General features: G+C 48.0%; 1 protein-coding gene across 3 annotated transcripts; it reads right to left on the reverse strand.

Moving 5' to 3' along the window:
• Window positions 1-2257: 2257 nt before the first annotated feature.
• TMEM40 (transmembrane protein 40) lies at window positions 2258-15863 on the reverse strand. Of its 3 annotated transcripts, XM_040589036.1 has the most exons (13): window positions 15736-15863; window positions 12369-12425; window positions 11430-11569; window positions 10687-10840; window positions 9152-9259; window positions 7869-7922; window positions 7041-7076; window positions 5615-5647; window positions 4177-4242; window positions 3825-3896; window positions 3668-3742; window positions 2861-2923; window positions 2258-2437 (listed from the first exon to the last, which is right to left on the reverse strand). In XM_040589036.1, the coding sequence occupies exons 2-13, from the start codon at window positions 12415-12417 to the stop codon at window positions 2418-2420; spliced, it is 870 nt and encodes a 289-aa protein (XP_040444970.1). In that variant the 5' UTR covers window positions 12418-12425; window positions 15736-15863; the 3' UTR covers window positions 2258-2417. The 3 variants fall into 3 exon arrangements, with proteins under 3 accessions (XP_040444970.1, XP_040444969.1, XP_040444971.1); XM_040589035.1 differs by lacking the exons at window positions 2258-2437; window positions 15736-15863 and adding an exon at window positions 15590-15728 and having other exon boundaries at window positions 2444-2923; XM_040589037.1 differs by lacking the exons at window positions 2258-2437; window positions 7869-7922 and having other exon boundaries at window positions 2444-2923.
• Between the last annotated feature and the right edge of the window lie 10907 nt (window positions 15864-26770).

Below are 26770 nucleotides of genomic sequence, written 5' to 3' on the forward strand. Positions count from 1 at the left end.
GGTAACATCTGGTCTGCCTTGCAACTAACCTTCCCTACTGTGAGGTGTAGCATGGGAGCGGTTGGGTGTTTGCTGAAGGTCTGAGTGGGCTGTGCTGTGGCAGGGAAGTAGATGTTGGGCATTGGAGCTAGAGCTAGAGTGAATCAAGTAACTGTCGTTCAATGTTTGGTCCAACTTTCGGCTGAAGATTAAAATCCTGCCTTGAAGGGAGTTTGGCAAAAACAGAATTCTTTCCCCACTGCTGGAAGAGTTCACTAGCCCCTCTTCTGGACGGAAATGTTAGGCATGGGGACAGTGAGAAGCAGAAGGGTGTACTGCAGGAGGCGGGTGGCTAGTGCCTTTGCTTCAGATCCTGCTTTTCGCACTGCCCCCCAGCCATTTAAAACCAAAGATGAGGAGGAAGTACCCTGTGTGCCGGACAGTGCCGAAGTAGAAGGAGATGGACCGGGTCCCGGGTACCAACAGTGGGAGTTGGGGCCCAGCAGAGCGAAGGGAACGAGTGATGAGCCACAGACGCAGGAGGGACTTGCTGGGCTCGGAGAATGGTAGCACAGTGAGCACAAACTCATTTAAGGACGTTGAAATTCCTCATAGGAACTTGTATCCTATTTTTGGGCGCTTGGCCAGTGATGCAGCCAGGGTGCTATGTGAGACCAGAATGAGAGCATTGTTGTTGGGCAAGAGGCAGGAATGCTTAAAATGCTGAGATGGACTCAAGAAGAAGGATTGGAAAGGACAGCAGGAAATTCCCAATAACCAAGAGGATGCAGCTGAACGTGGAACTTGAGTCAATTCTATTGAGAAGAGCTTCTCACATGAGCTGCTCAGAATGGGGTGAGCTGTTCATCTCGTATGATGGGTTCCACTGGGTGATTTTTAAATGTTTTGCTATTTTTATATGTTCTGCTGTTTTTACCCTTAAGCAGCTTCTGTTAAAAAAAAAAAACTAAAAATTAATTTTGTTGACTGCAGAGTACCAAATTTGAAAACATATTTACTACTAAAATATGTTTCTCATCCTGACTTCCACAAATTACCTTTCAGAAAGACATCATACGGCAGAGGAAACTAAAAAAGCGATTTCCTTAGAGCAGGGTGACTATGCATAGTTTTCAGTTCACCCAAGAGCCATTTGACATTAACAATGCTACACTGGTCTGAGCAAGACTTTATTTGCAGACTAACAACACAAAATATACAGTATTTTGGTATAAGAGGGTATTTCTACAAAGACATGTAAATAGTACCTGTAAATGATAATATTACAAAATAACTTGTATTCATCCTTATTGCTTAATTTAACCCCAACATGTTAGGTAACTGCTGTGCCGCGCTGGTACAGGCCTGCGTATGGCTGCTGGTATTTCTGGATGTGCAAATGGAGCCGCAGTACATAAGAATGATCTGCACCGGTGCTTAAAATCAGGTACAACTAAAAAGTAAGCTTTTTACTTTTCTGAGCAAGGCTTGGAATTGCTTGTTTAAAACTCGGGGCTGTTTGGGCTAATGGCTTTTTAGATCTGCATTTCCCTACACTTTCATGGCTCTTTCTGTCTGACTTGATGCCTTTGTTCCGATATGGGTATGAAGACCTTTCATTTTTACTAAAAATGTAAATGCATCCCCTTTTTTTGTAGTCTGCCTATGACTGCATTAGCCCTACATATATAATGTGTAACATGTCCCTGTAAAATGAAAGGAACGTCAAAGTTGCGCTTCCTTTACTCAAAGAAGGAAAAATGTTGGGGTGTGAGTCAAATCAAAGCCCTTTATTTTTCCCTTCAGAAGAAGAGATGAAATTTGCTGCTGTTAATAATCTCATTACTGCAGCATTATGTCACTGCATGTAAAATCTCACCCCGCTTTCACTGGGTGAAATCATTATACACCCACTATATTGAGTTCTGCCACAATCAATTAATCTGCTTCAGTGCCGTTGCACTGTTGGGGCTCAACTGTGTAAGCAAGCAGCTGGTGTTTGCCTGGTCCGCAGCATCACAAGGGGGGAAGAGGAGGTGGCATTGTGGCTGCCAAGATTCCTACTGAAACATCCAGAGCCTAATCCAGAACCAGCGGCGGATAAAATTGGTCATTTTGTTGATTTTGATAACCGTAGACAGACTGATGTGGTTGCATGGGGGAAGGGAAGGACGATGTGTTTATATTTAATGGCATTAAATATAAACCTACACTGGGATTGTCTTAGGAGCTCTGCTGAGCCTCACATCACTTCAGAATTAAAAATGGGACCCTGTACCACAGTTTCAGCTTTATTTTTGAGGGGAGGGAATGTCTTTCTACAGTTTTGACATTTCAGTATTTCACATTAGGTTTTTATGTTTGCCTTATACAGCAGTTCTTTTAATACTAGAAATTCGGACAGCAGAGTTTTGCTGAACTCTCTTGAAGTGCTCCACCTAGGCAGCTTTCCTCACACCTGCATCATGAAGAAAAAGACAGTCAGGATTATCATGCTTAAATTGTCAGGTATCTACACAGTTTTCCAGCAGCCTTCATCATTTGTGTCTGTGAAGACCCAGCAAAAGAAACCCACCCCCGCTCCCTCGATTTTTAATTGAGCTATAGAATTCTTATTCATTGTCAGGAAATAGTTAATACCCCATACAGGGCAGAGTAATAAAATACGAAAATGCTCTGCCACATGGAAAGATTCAAAAATAACTTGTTTTCAAACCCAAGTAGCTGTAATGAACTGTAGTAAAATACGTCCTTTTTTTTTTTTTAATTAAGAAGATTGGAAATTGTAATTTGGAGAAGTTGGTCTTAATACTTGACCAAAGTGAAGTACCCGGGAAGGTCTAGGGAACACGCATGCAGCCCATAAGTAGATCACTGTTACCTGTTGGCCTGAATTTGTCAATCAGAGGAACAAAACTGTCAAGAATGCTCCGAATTCGATACACTAATTGTGAAAACAAACATTTTTTCAAGATGAGCCAGATAGCAACATAAAACAGAAGAGTAGCAAAACCCAGCCACTGCCACTTGCAATATTAATGAACCCATGATTACTGTCTAAACAAGCACTTTTGCATTATCGTTAACAACAAAGTAGTGACGAAGCCGATTCCTGAGAGACCCATGACAGCCTATGAAAAAAAACAGTAGCACACAATTACAAAGGAGACTTCTGCTCTCGGTGGGGAAGCGGCCGCTAGCTGCACTTTTCCTACAGCATCCCTAGGGATTGCCAAGAATGCCCACTTTTCAAATATTTCCAGTAGCTGCTGCTGCCCAGGTTCTGCTGAGAGCTCTTCCCACAGGGTGTGCAGCTGCCTCAGTCCCAGGGGACTGAATGGCAGCTGGAGCACACAGCACCTTAGAGAGAGCATCTGGAAGAGTGCCTTGCTGCTAAAATTATACGTTGTCATGGCAACTTAGCATTCCAGCCATTGCTGCAGAAAGAGGTGACTGCAGTGTCTTGTGATCATTGAGAACCAAACAGGAGTCAGCCTCTCCCTCCCAGATCACCAAGGCAGGTTTGCTTCCAGCCACACTCCGTAACCGCGAACGAGGTGTTAGGGGAGAGTTACGGGACAATTCAGAGTCTCAGCACGAGCAGTTTTATAGACTTGTGTCATTTAATGACTGCATGACCTTCTGTCCTTAGGGTGGATGCAGACCTGGCTGCTGTAGATACACTTACCTAGACCAAAGTATATCCCAGTGGTTTCCAGGGATGCAAAGGTGATTAACCCGATTCCAAGAGAAATTGTCCAGTCTGAGGCAACAAAATAAATGTTAGGCTTTGTTCATTTTTCTAGTGTGCAACAATTTATCCTTCTACTGAAGTCTTGCCTTACCTTTGTAGTAGTAGTAGCAAATGAGTAAAGCTCCAATTGCAAAGCAAAGAATGACAAAATGAAAGAATTCATCTGAAATAGAGGGGGGCGGAAATTAGGTCACAGCTGCAGGCATGGTGAGTGTATCACTCTGCAAGTTAAGTCTTATTTCCACGAGAGCTCATACACTAGACTCAACTGCAAAACATACACGTGCACAAGTTGCTACTGAGAAGCCTTGATGCACTTCAACAAGCTACTCCTGTTGGCGGGGTGGGGAGGCTTTCTGGACCAGAGATCTTATTCCTAGACTAAGGTGGAATAGGGTTGACATCAGTTGAATTTTTAAAAAAAAATAAATTAAAAATCTTACCATCCTTCCTTATGCCCATCCACCGTACTGTCCACTGAGGGAGGTGACTGTTCCTGTTCTTATATGCTACAAAAAAAGAAATATCTTTTTTTGCCGTGGAACTCTGAAATTAAGGCATTTCAAGTTTATTTGTCTTTTTGTATCTGAAATCGATTGTCAGAGCAGGATAAATGCCAAACTGTTTACTCAAAGGGAAGATCTGCGAGCCTTTCAGAAAGATCAAATTAGCAATTTTAGAATTGCCCTAAAAAGAGCAGGGCTTTGGGAAAAAACGGCAGCATAGTCAGATGGCTGCATGAACAATACAGAATTGTTTTAAAGCACTCTGGGTCTTTTCTATCTACTGTGGGACAGTCAACAGTCTCAGGGTTACAGTGGGGGAGTAAAGCAGTCATACAAGGGAGCTTCAGTTTGATCCTTGGGAGCTTTGCACAATCACAGCTACAATAATATAACAATCTTCATTACTAAGCGTGAGTACCAGCTATCTATTTAAGCCTGCTGATGAAGTATTTCTGCATCTCCCAAATTAAGAACTGTAGCTGACAGTTACTCTCCTGTAGCTAACTATAACGATGCATAGAAAGAACAACCTAAGAACAAGCTAGATATTTTCAGAGGTTTAAATACCATTTTCATGAGCAGTGTTGCCAAATTCTGTTCTTTCTCCAATTTTTTTGTCAGAAAGAGCTGAACATTTTACCAGATTCCCAATGATGTGGTCAAAGTGGGTTTTTTCCTTTTTTGTTTGTTGATCGCTTGAGAAGACCCTAGGCAGTCTGCTGCATGTAAGCCCTTGGGAGTTGATTCATCACAAGTTTTAGATGCTGATTTCACTTACGTTGGGCTGTGCAACCAGGCAACCAATGCCTGGCAATGAATTTAATTTTCTCTAAAGATGTAACAGGCAGCTGCTAGAAATGTACTCCAAATAAGCTATAGGCTTCTGCTGTTGTGCTTTTGAACCACACAGCAACCAGACCTCCAACAAATTCTGTGTCACCTGATACTGGAGTCACATCTTTTTTGATTTGAGCATTCTGGCTTGATGAAGTTCTGGTCTGCAGACAAATTCAGTTATTTGAGTATGCATATGCACTGCACTATTCTGATTCATAAATGTTCCTCTCTGCAGTTGTATGAATGATCTGTTGACACAGAATTTATCAGAACATCAATTCATGTTTGGCAAGTGTCTGCTCTGCATTACTCTGCCTCCTGAACCCAACAGTCCCACTGGAACTTTGTATTGTGGAATGAGTTGCACAGTATTTCTTCTAGTAAAGCATTACAGTGCATTTTAATAACTATTCTCAAACTTCTATTTTTTGATTGGAAATATCTAGGTATCAAGGAGGTGGTATATCACTAAGCAAAACTCAGTCCTGAAAGACAGCACCCACCCACAAGAAAATCTTGTTTGCTTGTATGTATTTACCATCTGCAATTGAATCTTCTGGTCTGGTAACCTCTGAAAAACAACATTGTTTTGTTAGTTCTGGTAGTAAAAATACAAATATGTTGTTTCCCACCATTATCAGCACTAGCAAGCACTGTGAGTATTCACTTACTTGGTGACTCAGTACACAAAACAGCACTTAAAAGTGCCAGGAAACGCAGTTGAAAGGACCCAAGAACAGATAACAATAAAACTTGACTATTCACAGTGAGCCCAGGTTCTTTGAAATAGCTGGGCAGTAGAAGATTGGTGGCCTCTGTGTTTATAAACATTCAGTTTCTAGAACTGAAGCTAGAAGCAAGCAGAGCTGGATCACGAGTGCCATGTGTGTATCCCCTGAACCTGGCTGGTGCAGGAGGCTTGGAGTCCTGCCCTAGCGAAGTATTTTCAGTGTCTCAACCTGGTGTATTGAAGGGGCCTAGAACTGAAGCGCCGTGAGAGGTGGGGAGGCCAAACACCAACAGGAAAAGTACCCCAGTCCTCTTTCTGCACCTGGCATCGCGGGGGCAACGCTGTATTGCAGTGTATTCCTCCACCCTGGTTATTTTATGCAGCTCCTGGGGAAGAAGTAACTCAAAAAACCTTCCCTAGGGATTACACCAAAATTTGTATCTTCCCAACTCTGTCCTCAGCTGACTCAGTCCACGTGGCAGCAGCTGTCCCCCACTGCAGGGAAGAAGAGCAGCTGAGCAGGTATCCTCAAAAAGGCCGCCCGCTGGGCTGTCTGCCTCCCCTAACCGATGAGTGTGGCGGTGGCTGGGCCTGGGAGGGACGAGGTCGGTAACACAATCAAGCCACTGAAAATTTCCTGCTGGAGGCTTTTGACATCTGTTCTGCTGCTGCTCAGACTGACTGTCCAGGCCTCTCGGCTGGTACTGTTTCTCTGTCACTTGTCACCTGGCTGGGTGAAAACCCAGCATCATCCATCAGGGAATGCTCTGAGCGAAGGGAGGAAGGCGCTCAGCGCTGGGCATCACGGGTTTTGCAGGAACCAGGTTCCAGCTCTCTCCCTGTCCTGCATCCCTGTTCAGCAGGAGATAGAGGGCTGCAGGGAACGCTGACAACTGCCTGGCTTTCTTGGAAAAGACTGAATAGTTGCCCAATAGATTTGCTGGGTTTTCCCCTATAAAGGATGATGACAACTGCTGGTCTCCGATCTTGTGAGAACCTGGCAGGCCTAGAAAAAAAGTGGGTTAATCTGCTCGAGCGCCTTGTACAGATCACCGGCTGTCAGCCAGCCACTCTGACAAGCTTGGCACAAAACATCTGCACCATGCCCAAGTCCAACACCAGGCTAACTGGAAACCAGTGGATTTGCAGCAGGGCATATATAAGCACGTCAGAACAAAGAAACTGCAGTTACGGTCTTCCTTCCAGCAGGATGACGTTACCTGGGAACGCTTACCTGAATCTCTGTAGGGAACAACCTCTGCTGGTATGCCTGAAATATTACACAAAGGTGATGTAGATTAATACCTGTTGTGAGCATGTACACCTTGCTGCCAGTCCCAGCCCGTGCAACTATTGAAATCAGTGTGGTTGCGTACGAGTGACAAGGTAGATACCAACTCACTCACGAGAGAGGGCAGCTCTGTTGTGGGTGGCACAGTTTGAACGTGGGAACGCGTGTGGATCACTAACCCCCCACATTGCATCTTTCACAATATCTAGAGTCAGGCAGTGTCAGACTCCTGTGAGACAAATCAGATCTCCTCCTGTCAATTTAAATGAGCTGCTCTTACATCAGGGCTGAGATCTATTGAAGACATTTATTAAATGATTAAAGCCTTAACTCTTTTACGGCCGTGGTTCTATACCATAAGCTGATAGCTATTTCTGTGTGTTGTCACAGCCCGTTTTCGTGATCTGCATTGTACTTTTCCATTTTTCCTTTGGAAGGAAATGAAAAACCTCAGGAATGAGACCAAAGGTGCGCTGCTCGCTGGCGATCTCTGGTCAGCGCTGAGGGCTGACTGCAGACCCCCTAAGCTGTGGCTGTGAGAGGTATTTTCAAAACTCCTCTGCTGCATTTCAGTGGCCACATTACTTGAACTTCATCTTGTAGGAAATGCCTTTCCTACAGCCACATTTTGACTGGTTATTTTCCTACATCTATACACATTAATAAGCCTTTATTCAAAAGTCAAACCAAAGAATGCCAGAAATTATCCCCTTTTTTGGTTTATATTGGTTGTCTCTAGCAAAAACCAATGCCGCCGTCACTTTTTCCTACCTCCAAGTAATTGGCCTTCAGTCTTCTGTCTTGCTAAATCTTCCCCATCACTGTCTGGAGAGAGAGAGTGATTTTTTTCATCAGATTAAGGAAAAAAGGGGACAGCAGTATCAAAACCAGCAGCACTGTAGTTGTTTGACTATAATGCAATGGCCATGGGACATGTAGGTGAAAATCAAGGCTTTCAAATGCAAGGATCGTTATTAGCTGCTTTTGCCTCACAGCTCGCTTCAGACCTGGCTCAATAGGAGAAACCCAGCAAAATCTGAAGTTGGAATAATTTGTATAAAGGGGTGTAGTGAGAAAGTTCTTACGTTAAACACGTATCATCAGCACTGCTAATGAGTTTGAAAAAATAATTTCTAAATGCAACTCATTTGATCGTAATCAGCTAGTGGCTTTCTATAAGAGAGCAAGTCAATATCAGCATTATCATTTCCAGGTCACCTGTCAGTCTCTCATTTTTCATGAATCAAACGGTCTAACGGCAGCCAAAGAGACATCATAGAATCATTTAGGTTGGAAAAGACCTTTAAGATCATCAAGTCCAATCCAACCACTGACCCAGGGCTGCCAAGTCCACCACTAAACCATGTCCCTAAGCACAACATCTAGGTGTTTTCTGAACATTTCCAGGGATGGTGACTCCACCACTTCCCTGGGCAGCCTATTTCAATGCTTGACCACCCTTTCAATGAAGAAGTTTTTCCTAATATCCAGTCTAAACCTCTCCTGGCACAACCTGAGGCCATTTCCTCTTGTCCTATCGCTTGTTATCCGGGAAAAAAAGAGACCGACCCCCACCTGCCTACAGCCTCCTTCCAGGGAGCTGTAGGGAGCAATAAGGTCCCCCCCGAGCCTCCTCCTCTCCAGATACATTGTTGATGTTTGCGAATAAGAAAATAAATGCTAAGAGAAGTACTACAGCATTGCCAGCTACTACTGTACACTGACTGTTCCTTGCCTCCTGCTGAATGCAGGCTTCAGTTAGACCATAAATGCACTGAAGATCATAGAAGTTATGATCTTTTATTTGGGGAGAAATCTTGCAGCAGATTTCTATGTTTCTGAAACCTCCAACTTCCACAAGAGCAGGAGGCACCCTGATACTTGGCTAATAATGAATCTAGAGGTACTGATTATTTTCTGTTTTCTCTCTTTTGCACAATTTCTTACTTTTTTAAGAGTTCTGCAGAACTACTGCAAGTCTCTGATGTGACTCTTATGAATATGCAATCAGATTAAATTACGTATCAGGGAAAAATAAAATAAATCCTCTTTACCTTTTGTATCTTCATCCGTGGACTCATGGGATGAGTTTTCAGCCTTTTTTTCCCCTTGTGAAAGCATAACATTCCTTTCCAATCTCTTCAGGACTTTCAATTTTTCATCTGTTTTATATATAGAGGAAAAAATATTAGAAACAACTATTTACATTTGCTCTCTTTTACAATGACAGATTTCAAAATACTTTATTAAAGGTCTGACAGGAGATCGGACCCTTCGTCTTACTGCAGCTGTGGGTTTTTGCAGACAAAAAGTAGTACAAAGTATCACAAATGGAAGATCCTATCAACAGCTGTTTAGACTTTCTTAAATGGTTGCGGTAGATGCCTAAAATTTCATATTCTGGCCTTTAATTTACCCACAATGCTATCCCCGAGACAATTCCCACTCCCTGAAGCAACAGCAGCTGCAAGGTGCTTCAGCTGAAGAGCAGTTGCTCACCCCTCCCTGGGCTCCTTCTCCCGTGGCCCCTGTGGTCTCTGCCAGCAGTGCCAGCGCCTCTCATGGAGCCAAACCGCCGGGCAGGAGGCACCTGCAGGACGCCGACCCCTGGGCCAGGCATGAGGTGCTCCTGGCTCGTGTGGCAGGGGTTGCAGGTGGTACTTAACAGCTTCACAATCAGCTCCACGCCGGGGCTGGTGAGTCCGTGCATCTCTGCATTATTAGTTGTAATATTTGGAGATGCGCAGCTAGACACGATTTTCCCCTGGCTGCTCGATGCTGCTCACTGTACAAGAACAGCAAGGGAGGTCCCTGCTATCACAAACCTTCCTACGCTGACAGATGACCACAGCTGGGCTGCTGTCTGGGCTGGGAGCTCTCTCCCCTTATGAATGTGTTTGATCAAGGCAGGAACATGCTCTCCTTGAGGGTCTCCAGTTAAATTCAGGGCCACCTTAAGTGACTGCAGCTCTGTGACCCATTAACAACAACCCCGTGGCACTGCACTTGGTTTCTTACTGCACGACCAGGCAAATGAGAAGTGCAGCGACATCTGTTTGTATCTTGTTGCTGGGTTCAGCACCCTGAGTGGCATCCTCTATCCACTCCTTTTAGTTACCACTACATGTGCTGCTAGGGTCATTTGGAAAAGTATTTTCAGTGCTCAAGCTCTGATTTCTTACCACTGTGAGAGCTCAGAGAGGTCCAGGCTGGCTGGATAACAGTCCATGCAAAAAAAAAAAAAAAAAAAAAAAAAAGTGTCCTGGGTGTCATGACTCCAGCTAGACAGAAGAAACTGGGGCACCACTTTAAGTCAGGGAAATTACTTTGGCATATCATCCCAGAATATCCTCTCTCTCTAAACACGCCGTATTTTTTCCCCAGAAGAAGCCAAGTGAAACTAAAATACTACCTTTGGCTCCCGTTATCACCATACCCAACTGACCTTTCTAAGCAGTGCTTCTACACATTTGAGTCGTTCACTAATAATCACTTCCAAGCACGTATCAGTTTTCAAACTGGTGTCTGGTCCCACTGGCACTTCAGTAATTTTAACAAAACGGCTGATGAGCAACCAGGTAGGACTCACCCTTTCCCTTGGAGCTGGGCAGCTGCTTATACCCAGACGGGCTGGTTGTCTTCAGCAAGAGGTAAAGAGCCACCATTGCCCTGGCTCCTTTCTGCTCGATGGCTTTCAGGCAGGCTGAGCAGCCTCCAGGCCAGCCACTGCAGCTGTTGAGGAGCTGCAAGAGAGGCAAGTAAATAGCAAATAGTCCTTCCGATAGAACGTAGCCTGGGAACACTGCTAAATGCATCTCGCCCCACCTGTGGGACATGTGATCCCCTGCCCCCACTGTACAAGGGGGAAATCAGGGACAAAGAGTAATGCCAAAGATGGGAAGAGAACGTCAACTCCTATCGGCATGTCAGAGCAGAGCTGTCAACTGAGAAAAAAGCACGGTGTGTAATAGTTAACTATTTAAAGAGCTGGAGAAGTACAGTTATAGGGTCTGAAAATGGAATGCAATCCCTGCAGCATCTTACAGCAAAATGTCACTAACAACGGTCTTGCCTAAAAAATAGTGAGCTGAGCTGACCCGACCCTGAGGAATTTATACAAAGCCAGTGATATTTGCACATGGAGAACAATGAAGAGGAGCCGGGGCCCAAGTCTCATTTATCTAAGTGCCCTTTTACAGCATTTAGCATGGTTTAGATGTGTTTTAGCATATCAGGGAACTGGACTGCCTGTTTTCTCTCCCCAAAGCATATCGGAGAAGTACAGAAGTATAACAACGTCTTACAGGGGTGCATGTTTCTTTGGAAACTTACATTGTTCTTTTCTTCAGTATTCAGGATAGGTGGGTTAGTGGCGGCTAAACATTTTACAAGTGATTCCCAGAAGGACTGGTTCATTTTCTCATGGTTCTCCAAGTAATGGGCATCGGCAGTAAAACCTCTCTGGAAAATGTCTGGGAGGAAAAAGAAGCAAATCACTGTGTGCCAGCAGAGGTGGGCGGCGCGGTAGCGTTCCTGTGGTGCTCGGTGTGGTGGAGACATCAGACCCTTAACACGCTGCCCAGCACCAGAGGTTAGTGTCAAGGAAAGGGGCCAGTGCTGTATTGTATAAAGCAATTCAGTCTGCCAGAAACAGGTAGAAAAAAAAAGTCAATAGTCCATAAAAATTACCGATGTCTTTGTGACACTATTTTCTCGGTTAGAGAAGCAGAGGAAACCTTCCTAGCTGTTTAAGGGGTGCTCATTCTGACCATGCTATTTTATAGACAGGCACAAAGACACAAAAGCCTGCATAGCAAGGTACTGAGATAGCTCATTAGGCATTTAATGCACAGCAAAATCACAGAATCAGACGGGTCAGGGCTGGCAGGGACCTATGGAGACCATCCAGCCCCAGGCCCTGCTAAAGCAGCTCCCCCAGGAGCCGGCCGCTCAGGGTCACGGCCAGGCGGGGTTTGAATGTCTCCAGAAGAGGAGACCCCGCAGCCTCCCTGGGCAGCCTGTGCCGGTGCTCGGTCACCCTCGGAGTGAAGAAATCTCCTTCATGCTTCTGACTTCCCACAAGCACGTGCCCAAGGCCTGATGAGGAGCCTGTGGAAGAGCTGGGAACTAACTGCTGGTCTCACTTTTACAAGCAAGAAGGTGAAGTGTGTTTGCAGAGGAAACAAGTTTCACTGACTCATGGCGGCTCTAGCACACGCTGCTGTGTAGTGTGGGTGAGCTGAAGCTTTGATCTCTGTGTGCTACCCTTACCTTGCTGTTCTTCTGTAAGGTCTGGGAATAGGATGTGCACTTTCTCCATTGCTGTGCCTGTTCCAAAGGGGGAAAAAAGCATGTTTAGAAACCGATCACATGACCTCCTCTGTCTTACATTTCATTTTCTGCAAACGTGGCATCTATCTCTAGACACTTTAGTTTTGAAATGACTTCTCTGTTGCAATGGGAGTTTCACACCGTGATTCATTTACCCGCCCGGGATCCATTCTCGACTCCTCGGAACGAGCCTTGCTGGGCTGGCCTCCGGTTAGTAAGAAGGAACAAAAGTCTGATCATCATGAGTAAAACAAAAAGAAGTCCGACTTGATCATTCGCATTGTTGGTTTTTTGCAACTACCGAGGTGTCTAATTAACTATTTACCACAGATGTGAGTAACTTAATAGGCCCTGTTCCCTTCACAAAACAGAACGATTATTCTTTGTTGCCTTTGACATCCTTATACCGAAAATGTACCAGTCAGGGAGAACAGTAGCAATAGTTCATAGGAAAGCCGCACGGGATTGGGAACCCTTGTCTCACAGAAGACTTTGACACTCCAATGCCTGTTCTTGTCACGAAAAGGAAATTTATGTTTAAGAATTAAAAACTTCTAAGGGTAGATCCCAGATTTCTTACTGGTATTTGCCATGGAAACAAAACTTTCTGACATCCCCAAAATCCAATGTTTTCTTTTGTTTTGCTAAACTTGGCCCAGAAATTTTGTTTTGATTCTGTTTTATTCTGATGATGGGGGTTTTTTTATGGTGGTTGCAGTTCTGAACAGTTGCCTCCACCTACTGTCGTCCAGGTGTGCTGCACTGACTGCATCTCCCCTCACGCAACATTTCAATTAAAACACTTGTATTGAAAGATGCAAAAGATTTTTGGGAGCCTGAAGTACACTTTCCACTATGGAGGGCACAACAGGAAAGCCATTTATACACCCACGCTTTTTGGTTTTTACAATATGACTTTTGGGTCCATTCAACAACAACAACAACAAAAAAAACCCCAACTTTCCAACAGTTTGAGAACTAAGTATTTTCTTTACATTTTCCAGAGGGAAAATCTTCTTTTCCTACAGGTAGTTTCAGTTCTCTAGAGACCTTCATATCAGTCAGAAAAACATTCTAACACAAAATCTAAAACAGGTCCCATTAATGTCTACAGAAGGACAGTGTAATGCACAAGCAAAACCATCTTCATTCTGGAAACAGAACACCTTTTTAGATAGAACAAATTAGACACAGACAGACTCCAAAGTAGCTACAGAACCTTCCCTCCTTTGGAAGCAGGGTCAAGCTCCCACATTTCCAGTGTGTTGGTGATTCTGGAGGCTTTCTCCTTTCCTGGGCTGCAAGGTTCTTACTTAGAAACCTTTTAGCCACTGCTTTGCTGTTTGGCTCTGGGAAAATTACATGACCTCTTTAACCACTATTAAAGGCTAAGCCCAGAAAACTGCTTACCTACCTCCTAGGTGTATTGTGAGGAAAAAAATAACTGAATATTTTAAGAACACTTTGAAATTATTCCCAATGATGAGTTTATGCAAGACGTCTACAATGGCAGATAATAACTTTTATTTAACCACCTGATATACCTGGAAAAACTGGCAAGTTTTTGGACCAACAAGCTCTGAACTCTATCAATTAGTCTAATGAAAGTTTTCACCTCTCCCACAAACCTTGCCTGACTTACAGCCTTTGCGGCTGTAGCTGTGGTGGCAGCACTGTGTGACAGTCGCAGGCAATGTGAGGCTGTGAGTACCCGACAGGGAACGCAGGAAACACATCTGTCCTCTGCCTGGGTAAGCAACAGCTGGTGTTGAAATACAGGAACCCAGCATACCACACCCTGGGCGAGCTCGGTCTTGGCCACACAATAAAGAACGTAATTTCTGTGCAGTTATATATCTCCTGCTATGGTCTTCAGGCTTTTTCAGTATCCTTCTTGTCTTCCTGTTTAGCTTTAACCTTGCAACAGTGTTTGCTATTGCAAGTTAAATCCTTTAGGCTTCTTTGTGGACCACATGGTTCAAATACCAGGCCTAAAGGAACAAAATTACTTTCAATATAAACATTTGTTTTCTGACTGATTAACTCAGTTTCATAAAAATATTTATAAATATCTACAGATTTTGCAGCTGCGTGAAATTCAAGAGGTTTGTGTTTGGGCCCCTAATACCTAGTGAAGGCCACCTTCACCGGCACGTTCCTCCTCCTCTGACAAACCTGTCACAGCAGCAGCTTTACGCCAGCTTTGCGCCACCCCACAGACAAAGCAAGCAGGGAGGCACCAGCAGATCTGTCCCACCACACACAAAGGAAGAGCAGATCCAACACCGAAGGCAGAGGAGATGCTGTCAACCTCATTCGCCATCAGACTGATTTACCTTAAAACTGTTCATCTGCTGAACCACATGACCGGACTGCTCAGCTGTAGCAGCAACAGAAACCTCTTTGCCTAACGCACTTATGCATCCCGCTATGATAAGACCTGGGTGCCACAAGGGATCCCGGAGCAGCCCGTCCCATCTCCCTTTGTGTGCCTCCAGCACGGCTAAGCCCAGGCAGTCACCCAGCTTTACGTAACTAAGGAAGTCGGGTACCTAATTTCTCTTGGACTATGGACAATTAATTCCCATGTGGCTCTTCTGGGAAGAGAATCAGATCTAAACAAAGGATAAGTCTAGGCATTTAATTATGGTATGTTTTAAAAGTGATTTAGTTGATTATACCTCACAATGAGAGAAGGATGATGATATACTGGCATTTCAGCCCGGCCATGAGCTCACTGAGGAATAACATGAACAACAGACCTCACCCTGCTTTCCCCACAGTAAATCAGAACTTAATTGCAGTGAGGTGTTTTCTAACATGTTAGAATAAAATTTGCATGAAGTCAGACTTCTCCTATTTGTTTAGGAAGTGAGGCTTATAACTGCCATCCACAACAACTTTTTGCTTAGCTGGGGAAATACATGAGTGAAATTGTTCAGTGCAATACTAAAACATGTAAATAAAGTAAAATAAGGTTGTTTTTGTCATCAAGACAAAAGCCAGACAATCCTAAACCTTTTCCCTTTGAAACTAATTTTACCTTTCATTTTAAGTTGTACGCTCACACCAAGTCTTGCTATATTTTCTTTTAAACATGAACGCCAACTCCCTCTGTGCCCTTCTCTCAAACCAAAGCAAGCAAACGTCATAAAGCACACCTGCCAGTCTCAGCCTGGTCTGAGCAGCCGGTTCCACGGGACGACGTCCTGGAGGGCTGTGGCTGTAAGTCAAAGCTGGTTGTTTCTTCCACCAAGACAACAAGAACTGGTCCACGCCAGCTCAGCTTGAAACCGTTCCTACTCGCCTCCTCAGGCAGTGCCACCAGGGAGATAATTCTGCTACCCGCCTGCTTGCCTTCCTGTTGTCAAATAGGGTTGAAATGCGACAGAGAAGTACCAAAACTCAAGACTTTTCACTCTATATGGCATCCTTGCACACAGGCACGTGGAGAGCCCCAGCAAGTGCGTGTCACCGCAGGGAGGGCCGCTCCCCAGGCTCAACGTGCCCGTCCCCACGGGGGTGACCAGGGAGCGCGTGCAGCCCGGCTGCCCCTGGCCGTAGCACTGGCACGGCCTTCCCTGCCAGCTCCGCAGCGAGCCCGGGCACTGGGCCACGCTGCTGCCAGCCCCACACCTGCCCACCCGGGCCGCCTGCCGCCTGCTTTCCAGCCGCGATGGCAGCGCTCCTGCAGGCAGCCACACGCCCAGTTACCCGGCTTGTGTTTCTCCTTACGTGCTGCGCGCTCCTCTCTGCGGTGGCTGGGAAGCTCCGAAGTGAAGAAAATGAGCTCAACAGGAGCCAGAAGAGCTCACGTTTGTAGTCTGAGTAAAGTTAAAGCAAAAAAAAAATCTTCCTTTACATATGAAGCACAGGATTTGCCGTGAGGACTTTATAGGAAGAAAAAGATATTTAAAAGATGGGGAAGTCCAGTCAAGAAGACGCCGTTGTTACAGGGAAGCCCTGCGGCTCATCCCCGCTGGGCCACAACTCCTCGGGGAGCAATGAGCAACCCGGCCGCGGACCGAAAGCCACGGCAGCACCCCTGAGCACCCTCGGTCTCAGCCCCGAGGAGCTCCGCAGCCGCTCCCCGGCACTCACCTGCGGGGCTGCGCGACGTCTGGCCGGGCGGGCGATGGCGGGCGGGCGTCGGGGCTGGCCCTGTGCCTCACGTGGCCTGCCCTGACTCACAGCCAGAGCAGCCCCACGTCGCCCCACGGCCGCCACGCTCCAGCGGGGGCGGGAGGAACTGTGTGTTTGCCCGTGTCCCTGAGCACCAGGGAAGGTGGCCGAGAGCCGATCCCACCGGCTCCGAGGGACCCCAGGGTCCCTGACTAGCCAGGCCTGGACCCCTGCCCGTGGCTGCCCCAGCGCAGCCCTGGCCGGGGGGAGCCCAGACCTGCTGGTTTGGCCTGTCGGGTACACGAGGCCGTGGGACACAGGGATCCCTCTCTGAGGGGAAGAATGCTGGGCTGCTGCGGAGCTGAGCGAGGACACCGTGATGGCGGCCGGGGGGCCGGGGCATGCCGCCCCCCTGCCCAGACCACCCCTGGGCCCGGCGGGGAAAGCACCGGGGAAATGCCCGTGCAGGGAGCAGGGCGGCGGGTGGTTGTCGTACCGCGGGCTCATCAGGAGCGGGACACTGCCAGAGGGCACCAGGCAGTGCCCCCAGGAGGGTCCCCTCTTCATCCCTGAGGCCCCAGGGCTGCGGCGTCCTGTGACGGAGCAGCCAGGCCAGTGACAGGGAAGGGAAAGACACCCTCCATCACGCCTGTCTCCAGCGACCAGAGAGAGAGAGGTGGCCAAAACCACCACAGCCAGTGCCACCTCCGGTTATGGCTGCGCTCACCAAGGCACGACGGGCTGAGCCGCATTCAAGATCTTCCTCTGCAGTTTGCTCAGTGTGTGAGGCTGCTGGGGGCTCCTCTGTAGGCAAAAGGCACAGCTGCCCCTCTGGAGAAAAGGGCTTGACATCACCCTGACCAGGTGATAAGCTGGAATCCAGCAGGGTCTCCTGCTGTGTTCACCCGTGGAGCCACCTGTACGGATTGCCAGGATCCAGCGGGGTTGCCAGGAGCAGTGCTGGCCATTTACTCCCAGGTAGCCCACCCTGCACGGGCCAGCCCCTAGCCCCTGGGACATGCACAATTCCACCGAGCCCCCCACCACGTTTTTCCACGTAGTATCACATGGGAATTCCAATTCCTAAGTCAGTCAAGGCGAAGAAAGTATTAGTATTTCTTAAATGAGCTGCCTCAGCCTAGCATTTGCTTTCACTACGACCATGACTATGAATTTCTCAGCTCTCATCATGCACCCTGAGATAGAATCCCACCCAAACATTTGCCGGGTACAAAAGTTCTCTGGATGTCATAGCTGGAAGTCAGATTTTTATCAAATTAGGTGTGCTTATCCAGCAACACATATAATAAGTAAATGAGTAAAAGTAAAAATTAAAAATAGGGTTTTTTTTTAAAAAAAAAAAAGGTAAAAAACCAAATCCTCCATTTGTTATAAGGTCAAGTGTTGTTTGCAGTGTGTTTCTTAGCACTTGCTCTTTCTTAGAAAGCAACAGGGAGCAACCCGGGCTGGGCCCAGCCCCCAGCCCCTGATTAGCCTAAGGGAATGGTGGTAAACTGGGGGAGGTCTCTTTGCCCTTTTCCAGCGATCTGTTTTGCTCTCTAACTCTTAGTAATGGTCTCTTGGGTTCTGATCTACCAAGAACAGCCTAAGAGTTCAAAATACAAGAATTGAAGTTAGTTTCATAACTTAGGCTTGGAACTGTATTTTCCCAGGATGTGAGTGTAATATATGGGGGAAATTTCAGCACAAATAGCAAGTATGAGAGATCAGGATGGACTTTCCTGAAAGACAAAGGTCCTTTGGATCCCCGAGTTATGCACAGGCAATTTCCCGCACGCTAGCAACTGCCTGCGTGCCCTCGCTGCCCAGCACCCGCGTGCTCTGGCTCTCTCGCCCTGTGTAGGCTGCTACACTCTCGGACACCGAGAGTACCAGTTTACTTTGCTTACGGGTTTAGTGCTCTGTCTTCTGGCAGGAGGAAGAGACACAAACGGCTTCTTTCTAATCCTCACGGCCTCTCTTAGAATAACCTGAAACAAAGCATCTGCCTGGTTTTGTTTGTCCTTTACCTGTGGTAAGCTCCTCGGCGCTCTCCTCCGAGGCCTTCTCGCCCACCTCAGACGCACGTAACTTCTGCAGCACAGCGTTAAGCTGGAGCCACCCCAGGGCTGTCTTCTGTTTAGGGGAGCTGCTCCTTCGCCAGCAGGTGACGGTTTCCCACCAGCCAGCCTTTAGCAGAAGGCAACAAGGGAGTAGGAAAGAACAGACCTCTTCTGCGTCAGCACCAGGAAAAGGAAGCTCAGCTCAACACCTTACATGCACCAGCTACACCAAAACAGGCATTTTCACCTTGGTGTTGGCACTACAGCTGCCCCTGATAGATAATTAACCAATTAATTAAGCCTGTCTCACGCCAGTCTCTTGCCTTTGGCCCCCAGTAGTCTCACCTAAGGAAGGATTCCAGCTCCTATGGCTTTCTGAGAAACTTCTAGGCCTGCTCAGAGGTAACCCGGCCTTTCAGTTACTGGACTAAAATACAGTTCTGGGCTTGGCTTTGTTTCAGTAGGATTTGTGTTACATCCCGGTGTAAGATTTCCTTTTTCTCAGGGAGTGTTGCCTCTGTCTAAGCACAAAGTTTGGTCACTTGGAAATGTGTGTGAAGAGTGATAGCTGGTATGGTGGGACAGCACCAGGGACGTTCCAATAGCACGGTGTGTCTATTGATCATACAAGGCGTGGTCACATTATGTCATTTGTCAAATTAAGCTAACGGTTTCACCCTGGGGCATCTGGTGCCTGAGGAGGGAGCGTGCAGAGCGTGTTGTGTACCCTCCTCCCGTTCTCCTCACTTTTTCATGTACCGATGCTTCTGGAGAGACTGGGACAGAAACAGAGAAGGTGATTTATACTTCATGTAATAGGTGTGCATTGCTGTCTCCTTTCTTTTCCAAGGTTTTTGTTTGTTTGTTTGGGGTTGTTGGAGGTTTTTTCTAAGTGGGCCGCTTGACTGGTTTTCCACAAGTGCCTATTCAAGTACTGTGTCTCACCCACCCCAACATATTTAATTACATGCAATGTTTAACACTTAAAGCAGCTACTACTCTGCATCCACTTCTGCTGGGACAATATTATTTAATTAATTAGAATACTTTATCATATATTACGTCTTTATTTTGCCCTTATTTGAGAGCTGTCCTCTGAGAGAGTTAGGAGGATGGTGATTTATTCTTTGTATGCTGGGAAAATTGCTTCCAGGAGGAGTTTAGAGACACAAGACACGTGCTGAGCAGCTCTTATGCTTGACACTAATTGGGTGCAGTGTGTGTGCAGATTTGTCACACAGGCAGGGTGCATGAGAAATGTAGAAATACTCCTAAGTGAGTGTAGGAGGGGCCCAGTGATGGTACATATTCCCAGGTGTAATTGCTCATTTAGTCATCGCATTTCTGAAGGATTAAAACACTCCCATAACACCTCTTGCCCTACCCTGACTTTTATCCAAAGGGTTGGTTAAATTAGTCCCTTCTGTGTGTTTACTTAGTTGCTTTTTTTTTCTTTAAATAAAGACTGCTTTAACAATTGTGTGAGACTGCGAAGTACAAGTAACTGAGGGAGGATTATGCTTCACTGTCAGCTGCATTTTGCAAGCTACAGCCAGTTTACAGATTCCTTTTTATTTTTAAGCTCTGAACACCTTGAGAAAGAGAGGAAAAAAGCAACAAGTAGTATGTACAACCCACTCCCCTAACCCTCCAGACTACCACTGAACTAATACTACCCTCTTATGCTGGGAGACGATGAGAAATCAGCCATTTGCCTTTGGCGGAGCTGAGAGGGTCTGGGGTTTAGCCATGGAAGTTTTTGCAGAATGGGAAAGTGGATTGTGTTGTACATTACTGAGATCTTTTGGGGATTTTTTTTCTTATTCTGTACCCTTCTGTGGAATTACTTGCCATAATAACTAATTCATTATATTAATATTTTAAAATAACACCGTAACATTTTTGCTAAAGCTTGTTAAATTTAAGAACTAGGCCTAATATTATTTTTTTCTATACATATCTTCTAGCATCTCTCCTAAACCACATCAAGAATCAAGAAGAACACTATGCTCACATCTATGCCTGTTTTTTTCTTATTGTTTTATAGTCTTATTATTTCCTTAAAGTCTTATTTCTAGTCAAAATTACATTTTCTTCAAATTCATTAGAAGCTTTCTAATATGATTTGTTGTAGAAAGTGGATCAGGGTGCTATAGCTATATTCTTATAGTATTAATTGTATTATTTACATAAAAATCTCTGATTTCTAATCACCACTGAGGCAGTGGCAACAGAGGCAAAAGATGAACGTAGTGCATGTTGCAGACCCTGTTGACAGACTCCAGCAAACTGTTCTTCTTTGTTTCTCCTTATTACCAATGATAACATTGCTAATAGCAGGCTACTGTACAGATGCTTGAGTCTCACAATTTTTCATTTTTTTTTGGCCAGGTGTTACGGACACATTAAGCAGCTGCCCTGTGCCTTTGCGGGCAAGCCAAGTGTGTACAGATCCTGAAATAAATGAGCATCAGGTTTTGCTACAGCAGGTCTGGAAGCGTGTGGAGCAGTTATTGAGCCGCTAGCAGCTTTGTCAGGCCACAGTGCACATTGCTTAGCTGTGTCACAGGCATACGGACATGACTTCATATTTTGTGCTGCTCAGGAGGTGGCTGTGGCTGCTCTTGCAACTCCCAGTTTGGCAAAGGCCAAGTGCTCCAAGTTTCTGCAGTTCCCCAGAAGGTACTCCCCTTTCCCCCCTCTGCAAGTTATCAACATTTCAACCTGCTTTCTCGTGGGGTCAGAAGTCGGGGAGAAAGCCACCAGGCCATCAGCACCGCTGAGCTCCCTGAAGGTCTCTGTGTGTGCTGAAGCATTTGCGCAGAAAGGCTGCCATCCTGTGGTCCTGTCCTGCCCACGGGGACAGGCTGCAGGAGGCCCTTGCCAGCAGTCTTGCTCCCCCGCTGCCCTCCATACCCCTTCCCAGCGGTGTTTTTCAGTTGTACTCGGTCCTGCTGATGCTCAGCTCCGCAGGTCTCCGCAGGCGCAGGGTGTCCCAGCGCGCGGCAGGGCAGGACGAGCCCTTCCCAGGCACGGCGGGCTCTGGCCGCTGCGCTACAGGTGTGCAGCTCTGGCTTTCTGTGCACAGCAGGAAGGAAAGCGGAACTGAAGGACGGTTCAGACTACTGCAGGGCAAAGCAAAAACGTTGTTTCACAGCTCAGGTTTCTCGTGGAAACACGTTGAGTTTCTTAGCACAGAAACACAGAAGCCTAAATGGTACGTCTCTCTTAAAGGCCAGAGATGTGAAGGTGGCAGCGCTAACCCGGCTGTCGCAGCACCCCCGGGTGCACAGCCCCCCAGCTCACCCCCCCCCCAGCTGACTAAGGCAGCTGCTCTTACATTAGAGTTTCTTTTTCTTTCATACTTGAAGCATTTGTCTGAAATGCAAACTCTAGTTCGGAAAGGAGGGAAAGTGGACCTGGCTCTGGCACTTGCCACGGGAGCTATTTCTTTCCCTGCCCAGTCTCTAAAAGAAAAGTGGCCTGGTTTGGGAGCTTGGGGTGTGGCTGGGATTCTGGATGGAGACACGGAAGGATTTGTGTGTGATCATACAGGAGAGGAGTAACTGCTGTAGCAAAGCAGATTCACGGACTATTTATCTCTTTGTTTTCCCCAGCAGAGCACAAATTAAACACGGTTCAAAGACACTCACAGACTGCTGGTGTGTAATCCTTGTTCCCACTGAGACATGGGCACCGAGACACAGTGATCCACACCTTTTAGAGTTTCTCCTAGCTGAGGGGTGGACGGCACTGTCATCGGTTGGGTAGAGGAGGAGAGCTGAGCTCTTCCAATCCAGTTCCTGCAGTCACCACTAAATACAGAGCTGGTACCGATACAGCACTTCTGGGTTGGCTGTGAAATGTCTCGCACGCGCTGGTGTGGAATACTTTAAAAGTCTTTTCATATGTACAGCTTTTGTAGCTGAGCTTTAGCAAACAACAGAGGGGAGCTAAGGAAACCTGAGCCAGGCTCCGGTGCACTACCAGGCAGCGAGGCACCAGCCAGCTGCCTCGCCGTGCATCCGATGACCCTGCATCTGGAGGCTTGCCACTGACAAGCCACCAGTTTTGATAATGCTCTCCTACTTTTCAAGTGGGGAAACACTTGAGAGGCCCGATTTGGCAGCTGTAGTCTCAGGAACATCCCATCACTAGCGCTCTAAGTGCAGGTCCACGTGGCTAATGAAGCAATGGGGGCTGCTGGGGTGTTTGCACCTGAAGAGAGCTTGCGCTGTGTGCGTGCATTTATTTCCTTTCATTTGCATTTCTTTTTTAATTCCTAGTGAAACAGAAGCCAAGACATGATTATACAATGCCCAGGATTCATGTAACTTGACATTAGACACCTACAAGGCAGACGCCTACATTCAGCACAGTTGTTTCACCCCTCCTTCGCGCTCTGAGGCCCTCCAAGGGTGCAAAGCTTCCCACTCCCCTGTCTGTCTGTCGGGGGGAAGAGCACTGCCTCACAGGAAGGTGTGTGCAGGCACCACCGCCGTGTGTGCAGGCACCACCACACCAGCTGAGTCCTCGGCTGTCCAAGTTAGGTCACCTGAACGCTATCAAGTGCACGACAAATGGGGGGGGGGGGGGGGAGTGGAAGCAGGTTCCAGTTCTGCTGTTCTCTCAAGAGCATCACCCCAAACCAAAGGCCCGTCCAGCCTAGGGCTCCCCGCCTGTGGGCGAAGCCCAGGGTGGCACCTAAGAGCAATGCAAGCATGGGCTAACGCCCCTGCGTGCTCTCCCGTACCTGTGCCCTACACCACCGATTCCACGAGCAGCAGAGGGGCCCGCTGCCCTCCTCCTGCCTCTGCGCAGCTCTCCAGATTCGCTCCAGGCCATGTGCAACACCCTGGAGGAGTGGATGGACCAGCATACGGCCCCTGGGGGCTTTCTTACCAGCAGAGCTCTCACACCCAGGAAGCTCTTGCTGAATTACTGGAGGGAACGAAGTGCTGGCACGCAGGGCCACCAGGAGGAGGTGGCAACAGGAGGTGGGGGCCACAGCCTCCCACCCTGGCACTGTGCTGCTGCTGTCAGGGCCAGGAGCTGCACCGTCAGTTCAGACGGCTGGTGTGGCACCATGGGGCCGTGTGACCTCCCAGCCCCGCTGTGACTTCAGGGCCAGGATGAAGGGGCACGGGGACAGCTCTGGGGCACTCAGGCAGAGCCGCTGGAGCATGTCCCATCGGGCAGCTCTGTCCGAGGGCTGGGACACGGTCCCATCCAGCGCTGAGCCCACAGCAGTGACCTGTTCTCTGGGCAGTCACAGGGGCAGCGAGGAGCTCACAGCTTCCCAGAACAACAGGAAACCACAGCCAAGGGGTTTTGGAAGCAGTGAGAAGCAGACAGCCCAACAACCTGAGACCAAAGGAGCTCTCCCTTGGTGCAGCTGCCTTGGCCTGCCCCTGCACCAGTCAGCGACCTGAGAATCACTTTTCTTGCCAGTTACTGAAAGAAAACCAAGGGACTGGCAGGGGATGGGAGAGGTGCCTGGGCACATGCCCTTGGCTTTTGCCTGATTCTTCTGTTTGAGCAGTCTACATCACTGAAGGTGTAGGCCAGGGTGTATTGCTCTCTGGAGAATTACTGACCTCATCAGGTGCTGTTACTTACCAACAGCTCATGAGGCTGAAGACTGAGCAATTTCAGTCTTGAGACAAGTGCAGGATTCCCCCCTTAATGGCTTAGGCTCACATTAATGCTCCCTCATTAATGGCAGCCCCCCTTTATTATGGGTCAGAAGCATACAGGTCCACAAATCACCTCTGAGGGATGTGGCTCTGCAGGAGGGAGGGAGTTGTCCAGCCCCTGGGGCAATGGCTACTGGTCCTTCCAGTTTAGCTAAAGCAGTTTTCTGCAGGGGGGCTGCAGGCTGGCTACCGAAGGCCAGGGCCATGCACCTTCCCTGCCGCCATCAGTAGGATGGATAGTGGGTCCCCAACACAAAGCACAAGTCCATAAGGGACAGGCAGTATTTGGTCCTGCGGTACCTGATGATATTCCTGGACCTCAAGCTAATGACCAAGCTCCAGCTGGAACAAGGTGGACCTGGCCCCTTTTCCTCTCCCTCAACACCATTTTCTCCTGTCTCACTGTCTGCTCCTGCACTTTCCAGATGAGACGCCTCACCCCGCAAGGACTCCCTTTCCCACAGTGCAGCCGGCGCTTTGGCCCTCTCATACTCCTTGGAGGAGGCAAAAATCAAAGACTGAAAATCAGTCCCAGCCACGCACCTGCTACACCGTGAGCCAGGGTGCGGGAAATACAGGCAGAAGCAAATGGTACTGTAACACCCTCAGGGCCTGGCCACAGCCCGCCCAGGGCAGGAGAGGGGCTGGGAGGAGATGATGGGGCAGTCCTGAGCATCACCACAAGCAATGACAGCCTCCTGTGTGCCTCTGTGGCCTGGCCCCAGCTTGTCCCAGAGGGGCAGTTCAAGAACCATGGTCACAGCAAGGCACCCCCCCCCCCTCGGGGCCTTAACCAGCCACAGCTGACATAACACTGCACAGGACAGGCCATGGGTCCTGTCCCTGCGGGAGCTCTGCTGCTCTGGGCCCAGCTCCGTTCCCCGAGCCAAGGCGAGGAGGGCTCCCACAGGGAAAACTGGGGGAAAGCACTTTGGGAATCAACCCATCATCTATATCTCAAAGCAAAGCCTCCTACTGAGGGGGAACCCCTCCCCAAACTGGGGAATCTCTCCTGGTGGCAACTTCTTCGGCTCAAACCACGATCGTCGCAGATACTGAAGGTAACAGCGTGGTGAGAACATTTTCCAAATCCTGACCAGAAATGTGCCCATTTCTGTTCAGTTTATTACATTCCTGATGATAAATCTGAAGAGTATGTGTTTCATCACATCTCTACTCATGCCACTAGTGCAATCCCATCATTATTAACACAAAAATATTTGCCCTGCTCCCAAATGGCTGCAAAGGAGCAAAGGGAAGGCTTGGGGTGCCAGGAAGCTGGGGAAGGGGCTGCCGGCTGCTAGAGCAGCGGGGAACAGTGACTGCACCCAGTCATTGGCCTGGCTGGGTACGTGAGTTCTGCAGCAAGCGCAGGGGGCTGGCATGGGGGATAAGGGCACTCTCCCCACCCACCACCCTGACCAGCCTTCCAGGAGCAACCTGCAACAAAATCTGATGAAAATCACCACTTCTCCTCTTCCTCGTCCTCCTAGTTTCCTGGGGTCCCCTCCCACCTCCATTCTTTTGGTCTCACAGTAGGGCTGGAAGCAGCCTGGGGGAGGCAGAGCTGCAGGAAGGGGAAAGCACACAGTGCCCAAGAAGCACAGGGAGCCCCAGGCGACGTTCCCTGCTCCAGCCGACACTCCCTCTTGATACAGTCCCTTTCCTCAGCACATTCGAGCAAACAGGCAACACCAAGGATTTCAACATTTAATCCTTTCTATGGAATGGGTTTGGTCCTAGAACCCCTTTCGTAACCCTGCCAAGCGAGGCAAGCCACGACCTGGCCTCCCACCGCTTTCTCAGCAACAGCCCTGCTGAGAGATGGCAAAGCCAGGAAGCAGAAAAGCCTGTGGGGTAACGAGGCACGAGACGGGGGGTTACCTATGGACAGAGGGGGCAACACAGGGCCAGCTACACAGCAGGGCTGGGCCAGCAGCTCGGAGGCGCTGACAAACCTGCCCCGAGGGCAGCACAGTGCACCCCCCCGCTAAGGCGTACCTACAAATCTGCCGCAGGTGTGATCCTGGAAGTCGGTAGGACTCCGAGTTTGATCTATTCATTGTTTCCTCAGGATATTATTCTTCAACTTTTGTTCCAGGATATACCCATCAAGAATCCTCCCCTCCTCAAAAAGCAGCTCCGTCAAATACTGGCTTCATGCTTCTGTGATGCAGTGAAAACACACGCGGCTGTGGCAGACCGCGGGGGGAGAGGGATGGCGAGGGGACAGGAAAGCTGCCAGCGTATCCACCCTAAAGCTTCTACGTACACTAGGAACAAGTCCCAGGTCCCCGGCCCCCATGCTCTGCAGAGTTCAGAGCAACACTACTAAGCAGCTTTTTTGAAATTGGACGCAAAAATCTCAGTGAATCTGGAGACCTTTCAAAGCCCTGTGGCTTTCCCAGCTCGCTGACCTGGTGTGAGCAGCAGGCCATGACAGGCAGGCAGGGCCGGCCTT

This window comes from Falco naumanni, chromosome 4, assembly GCF_017639655.2.
Source record: "Falco naumanni isolate bFalNau1 chromosome 4, bFalNau1.pat, whole genome shotgun sequence".
In the NCBI taxonomy this organism is placed as follows: domain Eukaryota; kingdom Metazoa; phylum Chordata; class Aves; order Falconiformes; family Falconidae; genus Falco; species Falco naumanni.